Consider the following 25,208-nt stretch of genomic DNA (forward strand, 5'->3'; position numbering starts at 1 on the left):
ATGCTGCAAAGATATCAGATAGGCGCTTAATGGCCAATTTAGCTAGCAAACGATAGCTGGTTATCATTTTGAACATGCATAATTTTTGTCAACGAGCCATCTGATTTGTAGTGTAATGTTAGCTATTTATTGGTGTGCTGATTTGACCAACCGAAATCGCAGCCATAAATTAACCGTTGCTAGTCGATTAGATCATTGTCGTAATAGAGAAATAATATTTTAGTGTTTTAAATGTTATCTCACAGTTGCAGTCAACAGCACCAAGTGATATGAGCAATGGAGAGACATGGGAACGGGAGCAGAGTTATAGCCTCGCTCTAGCCAATCGTAGCAGTAGGATCAAATTACAACCCGCCCATTTCTTTACCGCTGAACTAGCCAATTGAGTAATATCGAATTTAATCTTGGCAGCGGACTTTAGAGATGTGTCCTGACAGTTGGGGAAAAAATGATTATCACGGATTAGCATCTGTGATCACAAATCACGACATTACGTTGGACCCGTTTACATTGAATATATGTTATTTTATATTCTCAAACTAACAGCAGTGCCTATATGATGTCCTTACATGCGGGAGTCATGCTTCTATGCAAATGTTGTTTATCTCTGGGCTAATATAAGTCCCAAATGGAAGTTAGTCATCTGTAGCACTATAGACTCTACTGATCAGCCAAAACAAGCTAGATAACTCAATTCATGCACACACTCTTATTGAATATGCCTATCTTCATTTACCCAGGTTATCAAGAGATGTGCCTTTTTTTTTTTAACACATGACCGTTATATTGGTGAAAACATAGTCAAATGTATTGTTTTGATAAAGAAATCGATGCATTAATGCACACATTGCTGTCTCTGGAAAATGTGGTCATCAACATTTTCAATTGTGATATTGAGTATCAGCCTAAAATATCAGCCACTGGCCTTCTTGACCCCCACAAATCTACATTGGCTCTAAAAAAAAAAAAGGTATCTGCCGTTCCCTAAAAACAAACACTTTCTAAACAACTGTTTTACAAATGGCTGTTCAAATTGGAATGGTGTGCTTGTCTGTTCTAACCTGGGTGCATTCTGTTGTCCTGCAGATTGGCCGCTCCACAGAAAGCCCCATAGACTTTGTGGTGACGGACACGGTGTCTGGGAGTCAGGAAGGAGAAGAGACGCCCATCACCCAGAGCACCATCTCTCGCTTTGCCTGCCGTGTCGTCTGTGAGCGGGTCCTGCCCTACACCGCACGCATCTACGCTGCTGGCTTTGACTCCTCCAAGAACATCTTCCTGGGGGTAAGACTGGGCTCAGAGGGCACTATCCCAGGGATAAAACGTCTGCAGGGTTGACTGGAATTCAGATACAAATGTTTCTAGTGTAAAACAACACATTTCACTGCACCTATCCAGTGTGACAAAAAAAAAATATATATATATATTTTTTAATGTTCTTGCTACAGTATCTATTTTATGACAATGAACAGTAGCATGTTTTTTCGTTCTCCTCTTGTTTTCCTGCTAAGATTCAAAGCCTGGTTTGCATATGCATGCCTAGCATTCCAAGCAGAGTAAACTAGATTAGCACACAATGTATACTAGCACCAGTGTTATGTATGTTCACTACAATGTGTTTGTGTGTCTGACTTTCCTTCTGTTTTACCCTCAGGAAAAAGCCGCCAAGTGGAAGAACCCGGATGGTCACATGGACGGGCTGACGACCAATGGCGTGCTGGTGATGCACCCCAGGGGTGGTTTCACGGAGGAGTCCAAGCCGGGTGTATGGAGGGAGATCTCTGTGTGTGGGGATGTTTACACCCTTAGAGAGACCCGCTCTGCTCAGACCCGCGGCAAACTGGTCAGTAGCACTGATGATGCTCCACCATTACACTCACCAAATCTGTTCAGTCATTTAGGTCAAGGAATGAACCATTAACAAACATCAGGCCATTCAACATCATAACTGTTACACGGTTACATCTTTACAAATAAAATTCCATACCCAATTATACTGAAACCAAATTTATCACTATACAACTTTTATATAGGAAGCAGATGTTTTAGGTAGCATTCTCTTAACTTAGTTTCCCTATACTTAGTGCTCTCAGCCATGGGTTACTGGGATCCCTGGACTGTCCCGGGATCATTCTTCACATTTCCCAGGAAAATAAAATGACAGGACCTGGGAAATTATCCTACAATGTTGCACTAATGCAATTCCACAAAATAAACATGTGCAGCAACAGATTAGCAAAAAATACAATAGCACATTATCCAAACGGGTTGTCGCATGGAAGCTTTTACCCTAGCTCATAAACTTCACACAATGTCCCCATAAATTCAAAGCACATGCATAATTGACACTGTCGGACTGCACATGCGACCGTTAATAAACCCTACAGTAGGCTATAACCTATAACATAACTTGTGCCTCTTTGAGCTGATGATGTGATTCTTCAGATAGTCACACATTTTGTAGGCCTATGCACAATTCACTACATAGGTATTTCTATCACACATGAGGCATGAGGAAGAATTGTAATTCTGTCCCTGAGCCTAGTCTGTTTTGCTGTCCAGTTCCAATCCCACTGAAACCCAAAGTCCTGACTCCTGTGTCGTGTGAAAATTCGTAACTTTATTCTGTGATTCATAGGTTGCATTATCAAAGCATGTCTCTGGCCTATGCATGTCAAAATACCCCTATAGCATGTCCCCCACTACTCAGCGTTGTCTTGTACTTGCTGTCCATATGAGATCTTTGGTAGAGAATGTGTGAACAAACGTAGATATGGATTTTTTTTTTTAAATATGGTCTCTTAAGATAACTTACTATTTACACTAATCTCCCTGTTATTCATGAGCTGATCTGCTATCTGTATAATCAACTCGATTTTGACAAAAATAGGAGATATTCTGTCATTCGTTGAAGGATGTTATCTAGCAAGTTTAGCAACTTGGGTCATTTGACTTTTGTTAGACTGCTGTGACAAAGTTTGTATGATTTGCCCAAGCTATACTCCGGGTGTGCTCTGTGTGAAGATATAACCTACTGCTGAAATGCGCTGAATTAATTATGGAACATACCGCTCGGAGATATGAACTGCCTGTTTCGAAATTCACAACAATGTCATTGGCAATCAAAGAGTAACTATTGTTACTAAATATCAGTTTAATTTGCTCTGAAATCTTTACATATTGGTGCAGCCAAGCCGATAACATGGGGCAGCGCTCCTCTTATTTAGGGAGAACCCTGCATTGTGACCATATCTTGGTTTTAAATGCTTTCAATTATTTTTGCGGTATTTCACAGGACTCTCGGGATAAATATAAATTATTCCCATTATTGAAACTTGGTAGATTGTTGGGAAAATATTAAACCCTAGTGTTGAGCCCAGTCTCTCCCCTCCTAACTGAATATAGTGAATGTACAAAACAGTAGGAACACCTTTTGCCTTCAGAAAAGCCTAAATTTGCCGGGACATGGACTCTACAAGATGTCAAAAGCCACAAATGAATATATTGTACAAAAAAAAAAATGTCAAAAGCATTCAACAGGAATGCTGGCCCATGTTGACTCCAATGCTTCCCACAGTTGTCAAGTTGGCTGGATGTCCTTTGGGTGGTGGACCATTCTTGATACACATGGGAAACTGTTGAGAGTGAAAAACCCAGCAGCGTTGCAGTTCTTGTAATATACACTCAAACCGGTGTGCCAGGCACCTACTACCATACCACTAGCGTTCCTAGTGTTTTGTACACTGTTTAGAGCTGTGTGTGTGCTGTGTTGCCCCCTGCAGGTGGAGTGTGAGAGCAACGTGCTGCAGGACGGATCCTTGGTAGACCTGTGTGGAGCCACCCTGCTGTGGCGCACAGCTGACGGCCTCTTCCACACGCCTACCCAGAAGCACCTGGAGGCCCTGCGGCAGGAAATCAACGCAGCACGGCCCCAGTGCCCTGTGGGCCTCAACACCCTGGCCTTCCCCAGCATGCAGCGCAGCCGCGCCCTCTCCTCTCTGGAGGACAAGCAGCCCTGGGTCTACCTGGCCTGTGGCCATGTGCACGGCTACCACAACTGGGGCCATCGCTCGGAGCAGGAGCCCAACGCCCAGCGGGAGTGCCCCATGTGCCGGACCGTGGGCCCGTACGTGCCGCTGTGGCTGGGCTGCGAGCCCGCCTTCTACGTGGACGTGGGCGCCCCCACACATGCTTTTGTGCCGTGCGGACACGTGTGCTCGGAGAAGTCGGCAAAGTACTGGGCCGAGATCCCTCTGCCCCATGGCACCCACGCTTTCCACGCCGCCTGCCCATTCTGTGCCACCCAGCTCAGCCTCACTCAGGGCTATGCCAAGCTCATCTTCCAGGGCCCCATCGACTAAGCTGGGGGACCTTGGGCTGGGGGAAGGGATGAAGCAGGAGGGCCAACATGCTGTGAAACTGTTCAGACTATTTAGTGCTCTTAAGTTTTTTCTTCACCGGACTGTAAAGATCCCAAAGCTGATGGTGTACTACAAGTGTGTTCCAAATTTCAGTGGCGATTGGCCTGAAGGCAGTGGTCCATCACAGTGTTTGGTTTGGGCTTCTGGTCCTCTGGATGGCCACCGTGGCATGGTGTACACAGAGACGTGGAGCACAGTGGACCTAAGGCACAACTACAGAAATCCAACATACTCTTCAGCTGCCAGCCATCAGCTTTCAACTGAGCTAACTCTCTGGACTGTGCAAGCTAAAATGACTGCTCAGTTCAAGTAAAAGGGCTACAGAACGGGTCGCTGGAGTACATTTTGTCCCCATGTTATTGATCATAAACTCCAAACGGATTACAAAGAGCAGATTGGGTGGGGGTTCACGGTCTGATTCTGAGGTGCATGATTTTCACAGAGCCAAGACAGCTGGACTGTTGTCTGGGAGGACGAGCGAGCCAGCGAGGTTCATAAATGACTAGTTAAGTGCTCCCCATTGGCTCCTCAGCCCTGATCCGATCTGCAAAGCTATCCAGAACATGTAGCCTTTCCAGAGGTGAGCTGAACTCTGCTCATGAATTCAGGGAACAGCTCTTTAAAGAAAACGTGTTTTTCTCTCCTCTTGTACAGAGATGTATTCCAGTGCCTGGGGCTCCCAGTAAAACTCTGGGAATATTTTTACTAGATAAAACAAAATTCTAATCATTGTTAAGGGAGGGAGATAATTGTGCATACTATAAAGAAATGTAACCCACATTGATTATTTTCCACCTTTTTATTCTTAAGAAGTATTTTACTACGCTGAGGCCCTTGTACAGTTTTCTAATGAAAATGTTAATATATTTTTCTCTATTGTAACGATTGGGTGCATGTGGGCTGGATCACGTGGGTGTGTTTGAATGTGCCAACACTGGCTCATACTGAGACATAAGTCCCTTCTTTTTTATGACGTTACCAACAACAGGCAACAACAGGCCGCTGGCTTCAACCTTGTGGGCCATGACAATGAATGTTTTCGAATACATATTGTCCTCACCATTGGTGATTTAGCCTTAATTATGCCATTGTTTTACTGAATGGGTGTCTCATATCAGTAAGGCCTTCATCTCCAGTGCAAGCTATTAGCTTTTTGAAGTGTAACTCACTCAGTCACACATCCACTCTCACCTGCGAGCTGTCTTTGGACTTGTCCCACACTCCAATACTGTTTTCAATGTGCACTTTTGAATTTGTAGCTTTATCTAATGCTGGGTTTTATCCAATAATTTGTACACTTCCAAACCTGGGCACAGTCACTGCATTATGGATCATACCAATTACCAAATATAAAAACAGTTTTCTCTGTGATGCTTCCTGCAGCCCAAAGTGTCATTGTTAACAAACTAAAAACCAAACTGCTATTGTAGAATAAAAAGACTGTTCTGGATGACAGCAAAGCTGTTTGAGTATACTCAATCTCACAAGGATATTATCATGTGCAATGCCCAATTTAGCAAATAAAATTGTGGAGATGGATCAAGTTGGTCAAATACTTGTGTAGATAAAATCAGACTTTAAAGTTGGACAACAAGGTGGAAATAAGTTGAAAATGAAGAATTAGAAATAAATATGTGGACTGTTCTTAGATTCTGGCTAGTTTGACTCTGCCCATATGTAGAGTGAAGCTCAACACTATATACAAATGACCATCTTAGCTTCATGGTTATGATAGTGAGCATCATGATAATGACATGTTAGCAATGTTCTTACCATGGCTTTCTACAAGTTGCATAATGAATCAACAAGTTTGAAGAGATGGTCACAAGTTATTCTTTTCAGCTACACTGAGAAGCCAAATAACATAGTCACATGTCTACTATGCACACAGGAACACTACAGATGTGGTGTCCTGTCCTCTTCCTTGTTGGTGGACTGCAGAGGTTCCCCCTCCAGATGTGAGGTATGCTCTGTGGAGGGTAAAAACATGACCTTGGTAGTATGAAGCCAGAAGCAGTCGGACAGATGTGAGACCATAACAGGTGGTCATTCAATGGCGTTGTTTGTAACTTCCAATTAGCATCGAGTAGCAGGGTAAAGGAGGGGCGTCTCACAGTAGCATTCCTCCCACAGTGCCCAGTCAGTGCCGACAGTAAGTAGATAGACCATGCTCTGGAACAGCTGTAATGTACCTGCCTGACACCAACTTTCCTCCTTGAACATTTGGGAGGGGTTCTGTTGTTCACCTAAGGGCCTGTTCAGTGCATTTTGTCTCCTAACCCTGTACACAGGTCATAGCTCGCACTGATGCTCCCAATACCTACTTGCAAAAATAAACAATTTGTTCAATTTGTCTTTGTTTGGTTTTAGTTCTGTGTAGGGACTCGCCATACGTTTAGTTTAGTTTTTTAAAGCATCACACTGGGTGAACCTCGTTATTTTAGGTGTTTCCCCTGCCAGGGAAATATACATTAGAAATTCTACAACAGTTTGAGTCAACTGATAATCACGTGTAAAGGTTATTAAAGGTCTATTGCCGATATCTATCAAAATCACTTCTACTGTAAAGAGTGAGGCTTACGTTAAGGCTCCCAAAGCCTTCTGAAAGATAATACTCAGGAACACGTCTACGTTAAGACAGGCTTTGCAAAGGTAAGCAGATGTATTTTTACAGAATGGTGACCATGTTAAAACACTAGCGGAAGGAGGTTCCAGTTCTGAGTGACAGCAGGCCAAGGATTATTTTGGACATAAGTAGCCTGAGATGCCCTGGCTGAGTCTCTAGCTCCCTCACAGGACAACTAGTATTACTGCACTTCACTGAGGCCGTCTTTCATCATAGTTGCTGACATGTTGCATCATTCCTCATTACGAACATTAACCATCTTCATTCTCAAATGTTGATAAAGTTGGCTCTATCAAAGAGGCACAATTTTAGATAAGATATTTTTATCTGGTAACTTTTTACGTGTCATCTAATCAGAGGCAGCCTACTCTTCTTTTTTTTAGCATACAGAAAAGCCCATCAGCAACATTTTCTGATACTATCCTTGTTTCAACATGGTCATAGTATCAAGTTGGTATAGGCCTCGTTTTTTACTGTAAATAATGGCAAAATGGGAACATTTTCTGACCCTTTCCTCTGTTTATGCAGATCACTGTACAAACCACTAGAGGACACTATTTCCTCAACTATGGGCATACTGCTACCCAGTGTCCTGTAAGGTGCAAATGATGCCTAGGGGAAACATTGAACACACAACACATGGCAGCAGGGTCGTCTCTAATTACCACAGCCACAAAGTCATAAGCCTTGCCTATTTCTACAATTTATCTTCTTAAAATGTGATTTTAATTCAAATCGACCTTAACCACTCTGCTAACCTTAAAACCAAAAAGCTCAATTTAGTTTCATTAATTTTTACAATATAGCCAATTTGGACTTTGCTATCTAGTGGAAACCTGGCAGCAATGGATGACCGACGAAGGGGACGGAATAAAGGCAGCCATTTATTGCATTATGAATAACAAGACACAGAAGGCACATGTTAAGAGTCATGCTTGTGTTTCTAGCTCCAACAGTGCACAAATATCTAACAATATGCACAGAATGCCAAGGCAGCAGCTACTCTTCCTGGGGTCCAGGAACAATGTATGGACAGTATGTGGATATAATATTTAGTATATCTGTAGAATACGTAGGATAGAATTGTGTGTGTGTATATACAGCAATAGATGGCATTGACTAGAATACAGTATGTAAACAAAGTGACTAGTGTTCCATTTAGCTATACCAGTGAAAAAGATGGACTCCTGAGAGTTCATTCAGTCTTCTTTACTTCGTAGAATAATTACACTACTTGGCCAAAAGTATGTGCTTGTATGGATGTCAAACCAATACATGTTCATGTCATAGTCACCAATCAACTGTATTACACCTAATAACGGCTTCAAGTACCACCATCGATTTCTATATGGCTAGCTGCACTACATGAGCAAAAGTATGCAGACGCCTGCTCATCGAACATCTCATTCCAAGTTGGTCCCTCCTTTGCTGCTATAACAGCCTCCACTCTGCTGAGAGGGTTTTCCACTAGATGTTGTAACATTGCATCAGGGACCTCCTTCCATTCAGCCAGGAGCATTAGTGAGGTCGTGCACACAGTCGGCGTTCCAATTCATCTCAAAGGTGTTCGATGGGGTTGAGGTCAGGGCTCTGTGCAGGCCAGTCAAATTCTTCCACACCGATCTCGAGTAGCCATATCTGTATGGACCGTGCTTTTTGCATGGGGGCATTGCTGAAACAGGAAACTGTTGCCACAAGGTTGGAAGCACAAAATCGTATAGAAAGTCATTGTATGCTATAGCATTAATATTTCCATTCACTGGAACTAAGGGTCTTAGCCCAAATCATGAAAAACAGCCTCAGTACATTATTCCTCCGCCACCAAACTTTACAGTTCACATTGTATTGGGGCAGGTAGCGTTCTCCTGGCATCCGCCAAACCCAGATTTGTCTCGTCGGACTGCCAGATGGTGATGTGTGATTTTCACTTCAGAGAACGCATTTCCAGAGTCGAATAGCGACGAGCTTTACACCACCCCAGCCGAAGCTTGGCATTGCGCATGGTGATTTTAGGCTTGTGTGAGCCTGCTCAGCCATGGAAACCCATTTCATGAAGCTCCCAACGAATAGTTATTGTGCTGCATTGCTTCCAGGGGCAGTTTGGAACTTGGTAGTAAGTGTTGCAACTGAGGACAGACAATTTTTAGTCGTCGTTGCTCCTAGATGTTTCTACTTCACAATAACAGCACGTACAGTTGACCGGGGCAGCTCTAGCAGGGCAGAAATTGGACTAACTGACTTGCTGGAAAGGTGGCATCCTATGACAGTGCCAGGTTGAAAGTCATGTTTGACTAAGGAGATTGCATGGCTGTATGCTCGATTCTATGTGTCTGAAATAGCCGAATCCACTCATTTGAAGCGGAGTCCACATGCTTTAGTGGATCAGTTCATGTAGAAATACTGTACAAAGACAGCAACATTTTTCATCATACACAACTTGCTCCCCTCTAAACTAAGGGCACACAAAAGGATTTAAATAGATAACATGTCATTTAGTCATTTTGCGGATGAGGATGGAACAGTGGGATGCCGTGCCTCCTAATTAACATTAATCCTGTCGATGTTCAGAGGGGTTTGTGTGTCTGCACCCTCACCTGTTTTTCTGAATGACGGAGAAGACACTGGTGACAGAATGTTAATTTGGAGATCACTGGTTGGCTGCACTGCTTTAAGCGGGGCAGGGTTATGCAAATAAATGACACTGACACAGTGACAGTTTCTAAATGTTAATATGTGACTTTAATACACTTACTATTGGTAATAGAGTGATATAAACAGTTTATTTTATCAGCCCTTGACACAGGAAAGAAACATTTTTCAAACACAGAGAACTTCAAGAGCAGTGAATGTGACCTTCCCTTAATTCCTATACTCTATTTTAATGTTAACTTCACAAATGCAAAGTGCAAATGAACCTTAATGCAGATCACATGCATACTGCAGCAAATGAACCTTAATGCAGATCACATACATACTGCAGCAGCAGCACGCTAAAGGGATCAGGCTGCAGGCATTTAAAAAAAACATTTAACCTTTATTTAACTAGGCAAGTCAGTTAATAACAAATTCCTATTTAAAATGACAGTCTACTCCAGCAACACTGGGCCAAATGTGCGCCGCCCTATGGGACTCCCAATCACGGCCAGATGTAATGCAGCATGGATTCGATCCAGGCACTATAGTGATGCCTCTTGCACTGAGATGCAGTGCCTTAGACCGCTGCGTCACTTGGGAGCCCATGACTCAAGCATGAAAATAGTTTCCAGGTTTGTAACCAAGTACAAAAATGTAACATTTGCCAAGATAGTATTCATTTTTTGTGTATGCTAAATGTCAAAATTACTAACATTATTCACCTAAACAGCATTGCTATGGTATAGTCTTTAGGTAGTAATACAGCAGAATTTTGGGTAGGAGTGATGGTACAATGTTGAAGCATTTCCCATCAAGATGGACATATGTAACCCATTTGTAGACCGGCCCTCGAAGTGTGGCGCTTAGTACTGTGTTCTGGAGGCTTCACAGCATGTATGCCATTGCGGAGCGGTCCACCAAGAGCGCACCACAAACAGAGAAAGGTAGACACAATGTGTGTGATTATTTCAGCCCACTGACAGACTGTCAGGATGCCTGCCTTCACTAGAAGCCCATACCTGCAGGATCAAAGACAGAAGCAGGATACATGTCCTATCAGCCAAAGACACATGCACCCAAGGAAGGGGAGATACAGGTGCCCAAGGAAGGAGATTGAATCCAGAACAAACTTGAGTCTTTGTCGTCTCCCTTCTGATAACCATGACTACATCACTCCTCCCTTTTATGTTGCACCAAAACATATTTTGAAGTTATGAGGGGAACAGTGTTTGAGTAGGGAGTGGTGTGTTTTAACAGCTGTTGGACAGGTGTGTAGATGGGAAGCTGGCAGTAGGTGAGGAGGGTGGGGAATTTATTGAAATACCAAGGTATTTATTGAAACGCAGGGGGAAGATGGAGTGCAGGCCAGTGGAAGCTCAGACAGGTTGCAGGAAACCAGGTAGGCGGCTGAGGCTGGAGCGAGAGGGGTTGGGACAGGGTAAGCAGGTCCGGAAGGGAATCCAAGGGAGCAGTAGAGTGGGGAATCCAGGGCAGAGTAGCAGGATGATGAGACGTGGGACTGGAGACAGGGACCAGAGTCAGAGCGGGCAGAACTGTAGCGGAGAGGAAACCGTGTCAGGCAAGGAAAACGGGCACAACAGGATCTAAATAGTGACAAACAGCTAGAAACATAGACTGACTGAGCAGAGATTACAATCTGGCAGTGTGGAAGTGGCAGTACTGAGTATTTGTAGAGGTCTTGATTATGGAACAGGTTGCAGCTGGTGGGGATCTGCTCTGATTCCAGCACACCTGTCTCCACTCACACAATCACACACACAGAGGGAGAGAGCACTGGGGGAGTGGCGGCAGGTCAAGGAGACACAGGATGAGCTGTAGAGGGCGTGACAGGAGCAGATGTAACAAGATCAGATGTCAACCTCAGTGAATGGTGGGTAATGATACTGGGAGGATGGTGTGGGTATCATGAATGATAATTTGCAGTCCATTACAAAACCACTCAAATTAAGTTGATAATATCCATCTTATTATTGAAAATGTGAGTCTAAATAAGATATCAATTGATACCACTGCTACATATTTAGGAGGAAAATAGGTGGTGGTGTTGGACAATAATCAAATAGTAGGGGAGAGCGGGAAAATGCTAGGCCTTACTTGAAAATGGTTTAGAATATGACCATGTGGCATGGTGAGGGACAGCATATGTAATGTGTTGCCATTCAGCTATATTGTCATGTAAACCTTATTATCCTAGCAGGAGACGGCATATATCTTGCTGTGTCAACCATGTAACCGTAATTTATCTTTGTCTCCTCATCTATTTTCTGTCCAAGACCCAGTGAACTGGCATGCGAAATGCCACAGGTGGCTGGAGGCTGCACGCAAAGCTATCAATAGGACACCTTAGCTGGCGACTTGAAGGCTATGATATTTACCTATGTCCCAGCGTGCTACCGAGGCAAATAATATGCAGATCATCGTCTGTAAATAAGAGATAGGGTTATCCCCCCTCGCTTTAAATGAAGTAACAACAACACGCGCACACCGTCACACGCACAAACCCAACAAGACGCACGTTCGTTTCCCCGCTTTTTAATTTAGTAAACTTGGCAGTCGTTTTAATCTCCCGGCAAATTGAACCGGTAGGGGATCATGGCAAGCGTTGGATGAATATTATTAATTGCTGGCTATATCTGTCTTGCGCAATTAGTCACTGTTTGCCGCAGAAAACGTCTCATTAATTATCCAAACCTGTTATTCAGCTATAACTGAAGTTACATTTACCTTGAAATAGTGGCAGGCAGAGGTCCACGCTTACCTGGGCCCCATGGTCGAGCACCTCTGCAAATAAATCAGGGTAGAGAGGGTATTTGAAATAATGTTTTAATTCCTAAACTCAACCTCCTATTTTCCTTGATTATATGCAACAACAGAATCCCGGTTCCCAAAAAAACAGTCCTTCTCCAGGTGTAGTTTGAATGTTAAATATTGCATATTGCTCTAGGACTGTTTTTTAATGTCACATTTGTCCCTTGTTACATTTGTCCCCACTCTCCCCTATGACCTCTGCCTGTTGGAACTCAAAACAGGCCCAACCTGGTGAAGAAGACCTTGACTTTGATTATGACCTTTGTGCTGTTACTGGGCATGCTCTGCGCATGTTTGTCATCAACTACATTTGTTTGTGGGCAGATGGCATTTCTTCTTCTGATTTACCACTCTCTCGCCCTTCTTTCTCTTCTCTGTCACCCCCCCCCCCCCCTTCTCCAATTTCCTATTTTGTGGAAGCTGTGGCATATAGCCTACTCATCCCAACAAGGGGACAAATTACTTTAATTACAGAGTAATTGCAGGAGTCGTGTGTTAATTAAATCTTTATCAGTTTAAGTAAGTGGATTGCTCCCACATGGAAACCATGCTGTGACGTGCTGTCTCCCTCCCTCCTCCTGTTATTTCTAAATTCTTCACACCACAGTCAAAGACCATCTTATTTCCTTTATTCTCACTCTCCTCCCATTCTCTCTCTCACACACACTCCTCTCTCTAACTTCATTGTGTAGGATTAGTGCCATGTTGGAGGGGTAGTTTGGACCAACTCTGTCAGTAGCCAGCTGCTTTTCTGAAATGCCACAACAAACATGATAGAAACCAAAGTGAGGTAGTGGCCTTCACTGCAAACCAAGATACAAGATTTATCTTCAGGTTCCTGTTGTTTTGCAAAATTGAATCCTCTAATTTTAATTGGTCTCCATTAGGTGTACTGCTCTGGGCGATTGGAACAAGGACTCACTTTGTTGTCCTCTGTTCTCCCAACCCCATTGTGTTCCATTGTGCAAAAGGTTGATTATGATTTGTTTATCCTTTCCATCTAGCAGTCTAGTTTAGGAACATTTTCTAAACCAAATGGTGCCAAGGGAAAACGGCTAACGTCTACAACATCCTTGTTATTCAGTTGATACACAAGTGCGTTGGGACCAGTGTCTCATTTTTTCCCCTGTCAACTGACTTACATTGAGTGGTTGCTAAATAGCTTTTCAATCACAACCACATCAGTAAGAATCCTGTCTGAAATAGCTTTGCCACCTGCAGTGTTTAGACCACCTATCAGTACCCACTAGGAAAGACTCTGGATCATAAAAGAGGAGTTTCTCTGGTGTAGTCCCTGTGTAGCTTTTGTGTTGTGTACGTGATCACTACGTTCAGGGTGCTATATAAAAGCAGCAAAGTATGAGGCCGACTTTCTGCTTGTTTGCATTTGATCTCTATGGATATACACAGTGTGGATAGTGTCAGTTAGTCTGTGTGTGCAACTGTTTGGCGGGAGGACGAACAATTCTATTATGACTGTGAAGCATATTTTACAGGGGCTTTAGTGGATTACACAGGGTTTGCAGGATGCTTAAGGTAAGATTAAAATAGATAATATAGTAAATCACAGTAAGAGAGAAATCAGACCAAATAGATATATTTGAGTAGCCACTTCTTTGCATGAGTGTGTGTGTATATGCGCTCTGTATGTGTATTTGTCAATGTAAGACATACAGTACAGTGTGGATATTATGGTGGGCTTCACTCTTTACAAGGGCAGGGAGAGCACCAGTGTCAGACTCTCCTGAATGCTTACCTTTGCATAGAAAAAAAGCCTAAACATTTTTGAAAAACAACACGACACTTTCCATTTTCAACATATGGCTCTTCGTCACATTCAGAGGCCATTGATTATTCAATCCTATTGAGATTGTAGAGCAGCTTAGAATGTACCAATGGACATTTTGTACAAGACAATGGTGCCATAACAAGATTTACAAAAACACACATAATTACAGTACAGAGAAAGATGTCAGACATTAACCCGCTAGCTAGCCTACTTTATCTAAGGCCCCCAACCCGTCACGGGCGTCTTAAGAAGTGGACCAAGGTGCAGCGTGGTGAGCGTACATATTCCTTTTATTAGATAAATGTCGTCAACAATAAACAAGACAAACCAACCGTGAAGCTTAACAGGGCTATGATGCCTCTAACAAAGTTAACTACCCACACTGAAAGGAGGGAAAAAAGGACTACCTAAGTATGATTCCCAATCAGAGACAACGATAGACAGCTGTCCCTGATTGAGAACCATACCCGGCCAAAACATAGAAATAAAGAAACATAGAATGCCCACCCCACATCACACCCTGACCTAACCAAATAGAGAAATAAAACGTCTCTCTAAGGTCAGAGGGTGACACTACCATTTATGATGGATGCCCTTTCCCTGTCACTGCACTTTACAAATCACCATTGCTAACACATTAATTTTCTTTCTGTACACATAGGCTAACTGCAAAGATAATGAACGTAATACCACAGCCATTACAGACTAGTATTATTTGCTAATAGCTTGGCGCCATATGGAACCGGGGATTCACCCATGTGGGTAATTCCCATCTTGGACAAGCTGTCAATAAAAAAGTCTTACATTTTCAGCAAGCATGGGGGGAGGGACGGGGAGGGGGCTGTGGATGCTGTATAATCCCTCAGGCTCTGGGATGAGTTCTGTGTCACCTAATGTGGCCTGCCAGCCTGCCACATACAGTACAGACATGCCTCTGTACTTTGTGCAGGCAGTTGAGTTTGTAGCTACAGTAGCAGCCTAGCATGGGCTGTCTACAAAGTTCAGAAATGCATCATGAGACAAATGGAAAGGTGAGTTGTTGTGGTGGCTGGTGGTCCAATCTGGGTTTCCTGGCCAAGAAAGGCATTTTAAACTAGCTAATGAAACATGTTTCAAGCTCAAAAAAGGGAAATACAGAGTAGCAACTGTTCTGTATTGTCCAACGATCCCCTTGGAGGATTCCTCCGTTGACAACCCTCTTGTTCGGTTGTTTGGGGGAGAACTTGAATCTGTGTGTATGCTAAATACACCACGGTGCATCTGTGCATCTATAAGGCCTGTCGTAAATCCTCCTTTTCTATGTGCCGGGATTTGTGAGAGTAATGGAACACTCCAACTTCCCCCTTCTCCCTCCTCATATCCCTCTGCCAGCGCTGCAGCCCAGCGGATAACCAAGCGTGGATTAAGAGTGACATTACAGTGAAGAGATGGCTGAGCTGAGAGTGAAGAAGGGTGAGTGCTGGTGTGTGTGTATATATGCTGGATGTGAGTGTGTGTGTGTGTGTGTGTGTGTGTGTTTAAGACTGATTAGACAGTACGGGTGTTGGTGAGAGGGGAGAGAGGATTAGAGAACCATCTCTGAGTTCTTTAGGTGCTGACACCACTCCACCTCGCCAAGGGCTCAATTTACTGAGGGATCAGACCCATTTATGATATAGTGTGATTATTATCAGTTCAAAAGGGCAATTTCTTTATTAGGGTAACCCTTCAACTTGGGAATGTGGACACTTGTGAGACATTTAGGGGTGCATGTACACCTCATTTCAGTATCATTGCACATTAGCCCACATTTGAACATATACTGTGATGTAGCTGGACTTATAGAAGAATGAATCTATGCAGCTATAAACCATAAGAGAAAGGAGAAGTAATATAAATGTGTCCCCATAATTATGTGTCGACACTTCCCTCTCCAGTCATGATTTAATGCCTAAAGCGAACCAAACACTTTCATAATTTTAGTAAATTTTATGGACAAATTTGTAGGGCTTTTGAAATATCTGCACCATCTACATTCTACACCAGTGAAAATATGATTTGATCTGAGATGTTGACATGATCATCTGCTGTATGTTAAGTGTTATTCATATAGGATGCTAATCTCTCCTCTCTCCATCATATACAAGAACCTAGAGCCTTTTTCAGCTTGACTGACTGTATCAACACACCCAATCAGGAACCAAAACAAACGCAGCTTCCTTCAGTAATTCCTTAACACCTCACAGGATGACCGTGGCGTATAGCTTCTTTCAAAAAACTCCAAATCCAATAAGGCAGCTGGCTATGTTTGAGTTTAAGTTTACCTGGTTTGTCAACATTCTTAAGCTGGCCCAGTGTATTGGCTCCATTGTAATGCACTGTACTTCCTCCTCTGACCGATACAGAGTAGTCCATCATTGAGCATGTGATTACACACTCAAAATCAGGTTAGAAGATACAACAAAAAATGACAGAAGTCATGGTCCCCTTAGGTTTTTCTCAGCATATTGAGCAAGTTACAGGGCAATTTAATCTTGCTCTGTCCTTCCATAATCACATTAAAACACCTAGGTTACAAACATATTCAATGTTCAACCCAAAAACATTTTATGGAGCCTTATGATGACCATAGGTTGGGATGAAGTATCAGATGATATCATAATGATGTCTGTCAATCAATCTCAAAAAGAGCAGGCAAATGTTACATTTTCAAATAGATGTGCAAGATCTGGATGTTTGTGTGTGTTTGCCAAATGTTCAGACATTTTGACAGGATTACTGAGTAGTAGCAAGCTCTGGTAAAAGTGTAGGGTATCACACATGTACTCTATTCCCTCTTGTTGGATGTGACCTAGACTACCCTAACCCATTTTTCCCCAAATCTACCATCCGTCAATACTGCAGTTCCCTCTGGTTGTCCCCCTGTCCCTTGGAGAATGCTGCTGATGGGCAGACCAGGAAGTGAAATCAGCAGTGTGACTATTGTCATTTGAACTTTATACGGAATAACCTGTTGTGGACCATGCAAGTATTTTTGGAAGCTAGCTATTGATTTGTTTCTTACAGTAAGACATTTAATCAATAATACCTAATATGCACGAGTCAATATGAATGTCGCGTCTTTGTAGCGGAGAAATAGAATGCGCATGGCATGGGTCTGGAGTAGTTACCAGTATCTTGGACATTACTTTCAATGAATAGGCTAGCTAGCTGCCGTAGCTGGCTAGGCTACGTTAGCTAGGCTGTGCTTTAAAATTAGAATAGCTAACGTTACTTTGGCACAACAACAAAAAAACATTTGTAAATAGACGTTGGGGTGTTAGCATTGAAACCTAGGGCTAGCTAGCTACTCATTGTTTCAGTGCTAGCTTAGCTTTCCAGCTAATTGTGCATGCAAGCTAGCTAACAATTCGTGTTTTTCCCCCTCTACCTAGCTAACTAGCCATGGTGGTGGAGCAGAGAAGCTGGGTGCTGACTGGCGCCACTGTCGCCTTTGTCGCAGCGCTTTACCTGCCCTGCACACAGAAGGCTGTCCCCGGTGGAGACTCAGGTAAAGCTTATGAGCTTGTCAGGCAGCCAATCGTGTATGGTTTATGACGAGTGACTGACTGGTGGTGACGTCTCACCTACCGGTGATCTGACTAATCATACAGGTACTATATGTAGCATTGCTCTTGTTAAGGATACAATTTAATCACAGTATATCATGGTTTGTGAGCAAATCACTTTTGCATACACCTTTTTCAGTGTGCATGCAGAAGTAGCTAATGTCAGTTTCATACTCTTTACATTCAAAATGTTCTCTACTTACCCATATATAACTTGTTACTCCATCACATCCAAAAACGTTCATATTATATTCAGTGCACACTTTTCTGGTGGTGACATTCCAGTGCATTGAATCTTCTCATGATATGAGGTGCCTGGATACAGCTCTGTTCAGTGGCATTGGTGTTGAATAAGCCCTCAAGTCCTTTGTTTTAGTTTGTACTGTACTGTCCATGGTGCTGAATGTTTGTTTTCATGTGTCCTGCAAACATACAGTAAACATCTATGCAGTTATATAGGCTTATTTGATAACATTTGCTAATATTCTTCTATTTGTTTAGTATATCTTGTGCACACTCAGTCTCTTATAGATTGTCTCTTTAACCATCACAAACAAACAGTAAAATTGTATGTAGTTTTATAGGCCTACTTAACAAAATGTGAAATGTTTCCACTATTTGTGGTCAGAACATTGTTTTGTTTCTCATGTGCTTCCTCTGTCTCTTCCTATCAGAGGAGATTATTTTGGCATGAAGTGAAGATTGGCAGTGCACATTTATTTAGTGATAAAAGTAAAATTTTCATTCAAATTATGACAATGAAGCGACAATGAACTGCGTTTTTAAAGTTTTTAGTAATGTATTCAGCAGGTAGTGGTGTGTCTCTGCTTGCCAGCAGACTGAGACAGGGAATTACTCCAGTGTCAGGATTACTGATTCATAGATAACCATGGATGGGGGACTGTGACATTCACATCTGCCACAATACTTTTGTCAGGCTTTAGTGTCAAGTCTCCTCTCCTCCACCATTTGCATTGTTATTAACATAATGTGGGTTTATTTCCTAAAGAGAAACTGCATTTCCTTCAAAAACCTCTCAATAAGAACAAGATCCAAATGTTTCTCTTTAAGAAAAACGGTTTGTGTTGGCTAGTAGTTTACTAAGTTTAACATTCACTTTTGATGTACAGTAGTTACTAAAATAAGAAATGCCTCATTTATGCCTTGTTATTGCAGAGAGCAATGGTTATTTAGTGTAGGTAATCTTTAGGTTATATGTTGTTGCAGGAATAATTGCAGCTACTCTTGACCCATGGTAACAAATTTCCATACTAAATCCTCTTTTTATTATGATTTTTGACAACATTCATTTAATGCATTTCATGAAGTAATGGCCTGTGTAAGTAGGCTACAAACTGTGCTTAGAAATATCATACCGGTATGTACACTACATGACAAAAAATATGTGGACACCTGCTCGTCAAACATCTTTCCTGCTACTTTGCGACTTTACACTAGATGTTGGAACATTGCTGCAGGAACTTGTTTCCATTCAGCCACAAGAGCATTACACGGAACCCAAACCGGCTGCGCGCGTGCGCTATCGTGCATACATTTATTTTTTCCTCCCCACACCAAACGCGATCACGACACGCAGGTTAAAATATCAAAACAAACTCTGAACCAATGACATTAATTTGGGGACAGGTTGAAAATCATTAAACATGTATGGCAATTTAGCTAGTTAGCTTGCACTTGCTAGCTAACGTTAATTTGTCCTATTTAGCTAGCTTGCTGTTGCTAGCTAATTTGTCCTGGGATATAAATATTGAGTTGTTATTTTACCTGAAATGCACAAGGACCTCTACTCCGACAAAAAACGTCCAACCGAATCGTTTCTAGTCATCTCTCCTCCTTCCAGGCTTTTTCATCATTTAACTTATATGGTGATCGCATCTAAACTTTCATTGTATTACCACAACTACAGGCAAAACAGTTCGTCTTTCAGTCACACCTACGTGGGTATAACCAATGAGGAGATGGGAGAGGCGGGACTTTCAGAGCGATCTGCGTCAGAAATAGGAATGAGTTCTATTTTAGCCCTTGGTGTAGCAGACGCTCTTTGGCTCTCGAGCAGTGTGGGTGCAACAATTGAATAACATGGATTTCTAAATTTAATTTGCGGTGCACGCGACGTGTCGGGTCTGGTCAGCATGTTAATGATGTCAGAGACTGATGTTGGGTGATTAGGCCTGGCTCACAGTCATCGTTACAATTCATCCCAAAGGTGTTCGATGGGGTTGAGGTCAGGGCTCTGTGCAGGACAGTCAAGATCTTTGACACCGATCTCAACAAACCATTTCTGTATGGACCTCTCTTTGTGCACAGGGGCATTGTCATGCTGAAACAGGAAAGGGCCTTCCCCAAACTGTTGTTGAAAGCACAGACTCGTCTAGAATGTCATTGAATGCTGGAAGTAAGGGGCCTAGCCTGAACCGTGAAAGTAGCCCCAGACCATTATTCCTCTTCCACCAAACTTTACAGTCAGCACTATGCATTGGGGCAGGTAGCTTTCTCCTGGCATCCTGCAAACCTAGATTCGTTCGTCGGACTCCCAGATGGTGAAGCGTGATTTATCACTCCAGAGAATGCTATTCCACTGCTCAAGAGTCCAATGGTGGTGAGCTTTACACCACACTGTGCATGGCGATCTTAGGTTTGTGTGCGGCTGCTCGGCCATGGAAACCCATTTCATGAATTCCCCGATGAACAGTTCTTGTGCTGACATTGCTTCCAGAGGCAGTTTGGAACTCTATAGTGAGTGTTTCAACTGAGGACAGATGCTTCAGCACTCGGCGGTCTCATTCTGTGAGATTGTGTGGCCTACCACTTCGCGGCTGAGCTGTTGTTGTTGCTCCTTGACATTTCCACTTCACAATAACAGCACTTACAGTTGACCGGGCAGCTCTAGCAGGGCAGAAATTTGACGAACTGACTTGATGGAAAGGTGCCTCGTTGAAAGTCAGAGCTCTTCAGTAAAGGCCATTCTACTGCCAATGTTGTCTATGGAGGCTGTGTGCTCGATTTTTATAGACCTGTCAGCTGTGTGTGGCTGAAAAAGTAAAAGCCACTGATTTGAAGGGGGTGTCCACATACTATTGTGTGTGTATATATAGTGTAGGTTCAGCTACAGTAAAAGTGGATTTGGGGGCATGAATGCTTTGCTCACTAGGTTTGTGTTGTTCTGGCATACATTCTGCAAAGGGGAAATACATTGAAACTGCATTTTGCAAGATGGAACCATTTGAAAAGCCTGGGCCAGATATGGGGGAGTAGGGGAGAGTACAGGAGAAAAGCCCCGAGTAGCCCTGCTGGTTGTGATGCTGCCGAGAGGCCTGGGCCTTTGAAAAAACGTCCAGACCCTTCTCCACAGCGTTTAGGGACGGTGCAGGATGCCCGCTCCGATAGTGCCAGCTGAACACCCTTCCCCAATTCTCCAGGTCTCCGTTTCCATGTTCTAATCTCTTTAGGTGTGATGCGCCCCAGAGAGGCTTGAGCACACCCTGCGGGAACGCTGTTGTCTAGGAATGTGGTGTGTGGAAGTGACAGGGATTATGGGAAGGCTGGTGTGGGTGCCTGTGCTCTGCTATAACAAAGACTCTTGGCGTCCACGCTGCTACCCTGTCGACTCATATATTTTCCCATTTTAGTAATGGGACCGCAGCACTGCTGTATCTCTGTGCCTCTGCCACTCTGATGTTGTGGCCCTATATTATTTACAATTGTATGTTAGTGTACAATATGGAATATGTAGTGTGAAATGGAAGATGAGACAGAGTGATGATAAATGATGACAGGTAGTTCTCATGCCAGGTGAAATGGACCAATGGAAACATTTGAGCTGTGCAATTGAAGAGGTTTCGGGTTTCATGGCCTATTAAACTGATAAGAGTGAGGGCGCTTCATGCGCCAGAAAGTCAAACATGATAATGCACTGTATCACAGAGGTTAAATGCAGAAAATAGAGGCAGGTCGGCCAACTGTTTGAAATTATACTGCAATGTTCTGTAATTTTGGTATTGCCTCAAAACCCCAGTTCTTGCAATTCGACAGTCATTTTGTATGTTTATGTGTGTTACTGATATTTATAAAAATCATATTTCTCAACTGAAAAATGTATTTTAATTCAGTCAATATGGCCAAACATTATAGCACAGAGCTAGAAGAACCATTTCCAACTATATAGCCTACATTTATTGCAAATTGACCACATGTAACACCATCAGTACAATTATATAGGCATATTTGCAAAGACTCTCTTATACACAAATGTATCAGTCAAGTTATATTTCATACAAAACCTTGATGCAAAAACTACAATTCTCATTTCTTAATCTGTTTTTATGTAGAAAAATATTGTAATTGAATTGTACCCCAGAGAAAACAATATCTGATTTATCTATATTCGGCCAGCAGAGGGTGTTGTGTAGGGCACACCTATTTATCAATTACATTTAATCTGAACAAAATTTCAATTTTCATGAGTGGGAGATGCAAACATTGGGTGAAAAATCTGTGTAATTGGAAACGCATTGGATAGATTCTGGCACAAATGGGTTTGTGCCCAAAATGATCTGATGCATCCTGAAATAGCATTTAGGGGGATGAATGCAGTTTATGCTGCACCCCACACAGAGGTAGAGACAGTCATAAACCTTGCAACCAGCTCCTGTGTCCTTAAGCTTACCCCATCATGCTCTCATTGTCACCAACACTGCCTCCATCTCTGTGTCCTCTCTGGACCAAAGGAGAGGCTGGGAGTGTGTGAACAGAGAGAAAGGGATGGAAAGACGAAAGAGAAGGGACCTGGTGCATGGGGAGGTTTGGAACAGGAGCGATACTCTCAGATCAGCCTACGTGTGTGCCTGTGTGGCGAAGCATTGGGGAGGAAGTGTTATGGTGTGTTTGTGTGTGTGTGTGGCGGAGATGGGAGTAGTTTTGCTGTGTGTGTGTGTGTGTGTGTGTGTGTGTGTGTGTGTGTGTGTGTGTGTGCGTAGGGGGGAGAATCGAGAGAGGAAGAGAATGAGCGTGCCGCTTAGGAAATGTCACACTGGGAAGATTTGCAGGTTTTGATCCAGGCAAATTAATGCAAAACCCCAGTGCAAGTATTTGATTTGGGAAAACTTTGGAGCAGACTTGTCTCTTAATAATAATGATTGGGTTTACATTAATTTCCTCCCCTATTGTCTTCCACAGGAGAGCTGATCACCGCTGCTTGTGAGCTGGGGGTAAGAATTAGCCTTATTGTTTAATCAATTCACTCATTAACTCCTTTAAGCATTACGGAAGTTTAATTAAGCATGGGCAGAAAGCAGATTCATTTACATTCAGTCCACAGGTTTTTCCCTTCTTTTCTATACACTTATTTGACTAAGTTGGAAGTAGAGAATGCTATAATTTGCAACCCGTTTTTCAAATCCAATTAAAGTCAATGGTAAGGCGATGGCTTTCTTAGGCTCTGCCTTATGTATGGTATAAGGCTCATTATATCTTTTTTTGTGTGTGTGTGTAAGCTGGGAAGAATGAACTAAATCGGGTTAACAGTTATAATAAGTTTTATTATTTAATAAAGTTTATTACGCTGCTGTGATCCTTTTAGGGAGGCTGTGTCGGTGTCACTATGCCAGTAATCCTGCCGTTAGTGCCGCAGTCCGTGTGGCCTGCGTGTCAGGCCTCCCCAGTGTTCGGCGGTCCTCCCTGGGCCCGGGAACGCCGGCCCTCCCCTCTGATCCCCTGAGCTCTGGAGCTCTCTCTCCCCACAGCTCCCAGTGGCCTTGGTGTCCCTCCGCTGTCCTTTAGCTCTTTAACTATGAGCCGGTCCATCTCGATTTTCCCCCACATCCCGTCTTTCCTACCTCCACCTCATGTTCACCTGTGTGGTACTGCCTGCCTGTCTGACCCACCCATCTGTTTATCAAACTGAGATTTTTCACTGTCTCCCTTCACCCCTTCCTTTTCTTTCTCTCTCTCTCTCTTGGGCTCCTCCCCCTTCTCTGTGCCTTTTTACTGGCCACATTTCTTCTCCTTCTGTCTTTCCATTTGACCTCCCTTTGACCTCCCTTTGACCGCCCTCGCTTTAAAAGCTCCTCCAGTCTCTCCCCACTCTCCTCAGACCTAGCTGAGGCTGGTTGTTGTGGACATACCCAAGGATCCAGTGAGCCTCGGCCGTGTCCGTGATGATTGGTGGTGCAATCACTCCCTCACCTCTCAGTGGCGGCTCCATTTGAAGGGCTGCCCCTGCTCTACGGCTGACCCAGCCTTATCTGTGTCAGGGAAGGAGTCTGTGTGTAATGACTGAGCCCTTATCGGCCTGGAGGAGACTTAGCGGCTAATTGCAGTGATTTCTGGGATCCCCCGGGTGAGAGTGGCTGCGGCTCTGAGGGGATTTGGGAGGCTGGTGTGCACCACGTGCTGCAGCACGGACCCCAGAGAGTTGCCCTGTCCTTGGGAAGTGATGAAGGGAGGAAGAGGAGGAGGAATGGTTTGTGTAGAGAGACAAAAGAGGGTTGGGAGGCCCTCTCATAGCAGAGTCAGTCAGTCAGCGGTCAGGACCCAGTAACAGTATGGCTGTCTAGGCCTACCACTCCATCCCTTCACTTCCACCACCACTCCCCCTGGGGCACTCAGGTACAGCACTGGTGGAAGTGAGGCTAATTAAAATGACAGGCTTTCATTACCCTGCTACCACCTCTCCCTTTCATCCTGCCTCAGCCCCGTACCCCCACTCTGTATAATTCCACCACACTTATTTAAACATTTCCCACTCCTCAAACGCATTAGCCTGATATCCTGGGCCAGGAGTATTTCCTGAATGGGCCAGGAAAAACTTCTACCTATACACTGATGTCCTCAGGATAGTGGGTTCCCTCCTGTCGCTCTCCTCATCATCCCTCCCCCGGTTACTGTCCTTTCTCTCTCTCTCTGTTGGTGCAGGTGGCTCACCCCCCGGGATACCCAGTCTTCACCCTCTTAGCCTGGCTGGCTCTGTCCCTACTGCCCTATCTCTCCCTCTCCGTGTCTCCGGCCCACAGTGTCAACCTGCTGAGCAGCATGCTGGGGGCCGGGGCCAGCGGGGCCCTCTGCTTCACTGTCTGCAGGTAAGACTACAGCACATCACTAGGGCCAGGCTTCTCTCCGGGTCAGGTCACCTAGTCAGGAAAAACTCCAGGTCCTTCTTGTCTAATTATAATCAACATGGTTAGTCTGCTGCATCCAATAGTTATTCTGCATGTTTGTCAATGATATAGATCAGTGGTACCCAAACGTTTTATAGTCCCGTACCCCTTCAAACATTCAACCTCCAGCTGCGCACTCTCAAATGT

The 25,208-nt window shown here is 43.6% G+C and overlaps 2 protein-coding genes across 5 annotated transcripts in view; both read left to right on the forward strand.

The window, feature by feature from the left end:
* LOC110497886 (E3 ubiquitin-protein ligase pellino homolog 2) overlaps window positions 1–6,774 on the forward strand; it is a 45,179-nt gene extending 38,405 nt beyond the window's left edge. Inside the window, exons 4-7 of one of the 2 annotated variants that reach the window (XR_016488986.1) lie at window positions 1,087–1,284; window positions 1,655–1,843; window positions 3,783–5,915; window positions 6,011–6,774. Coding sequence is in view for 1 of the 2 variants with exons in the window: in XM_021574336.3 (XP_021430011.1) it covers window positions 1,087–1,284; window positions 1,655–1,843; window positions 3,783–4,361 (966 nt within the window). In the remaining variant the exon portion in view is untranslated. Of the gene's footprint in view, window positions 1–1,086; window positions 1,285–1,654; window positions 1,844–3,782 lie in introns of both variants that reach the window. The other variant, XM_021574336.3, reaches the window with a different exon arrangement.
* Window positions 6,775–15,670: 8,896 nt separating this feature from the next.
* The window catches only part of LOC110497888 (protein O-mannosyl-transferase TMEM260), a 35,499-nt gene continuing 25,961 nt past the window's right edge, over window positions 15,671–25,208 (forward strand). The window contains exons 1-4 of one of the 3 annotated variants that reach the window (XM_021574339.3): window positions 15,671–15,751; window positions 17,713–17,828; window positions 23,083–23,114; window positions 24,820–24,983. In XM_021574339.3, coding sequence (XP_021430014.2) covers window positions 17,723–17,828; window positions 23,083–23,114; window positions 24,820–24,983 — 302 coding nt within the window. In that variant the 5' untranslated portion in view covers window positions 15,671–15,751; window positions 17,713–17,722. Of the gene's footprint in view, window positions 15,752–17,202; window positions 17,344–17,712; window positions 17,829–23,082; window positions 23,115–23,485; window positions 24,984–25,208 lie in introns of those variants that run through there. The other 2 variants (XM_021574341.3, XM_021574338.3) reach the window with 2 other exon arrangements.

This window comes from Oncorhynchus mykiss, chromosome 19 (assembly GCF_057628025.1).
Source record: "Oncorhynchus mykiss isolate SJ-2025 chromosome 19, ASM5762802v1, whole genome shotgun sequence".
Classification (NCBI taxonomy): Eukaryota; Metazoa; Chordata; class Actinopteri; order Salmoniformes; family Salmonidae; genus Oncorhynchus; species Oncorhynchus mykiss.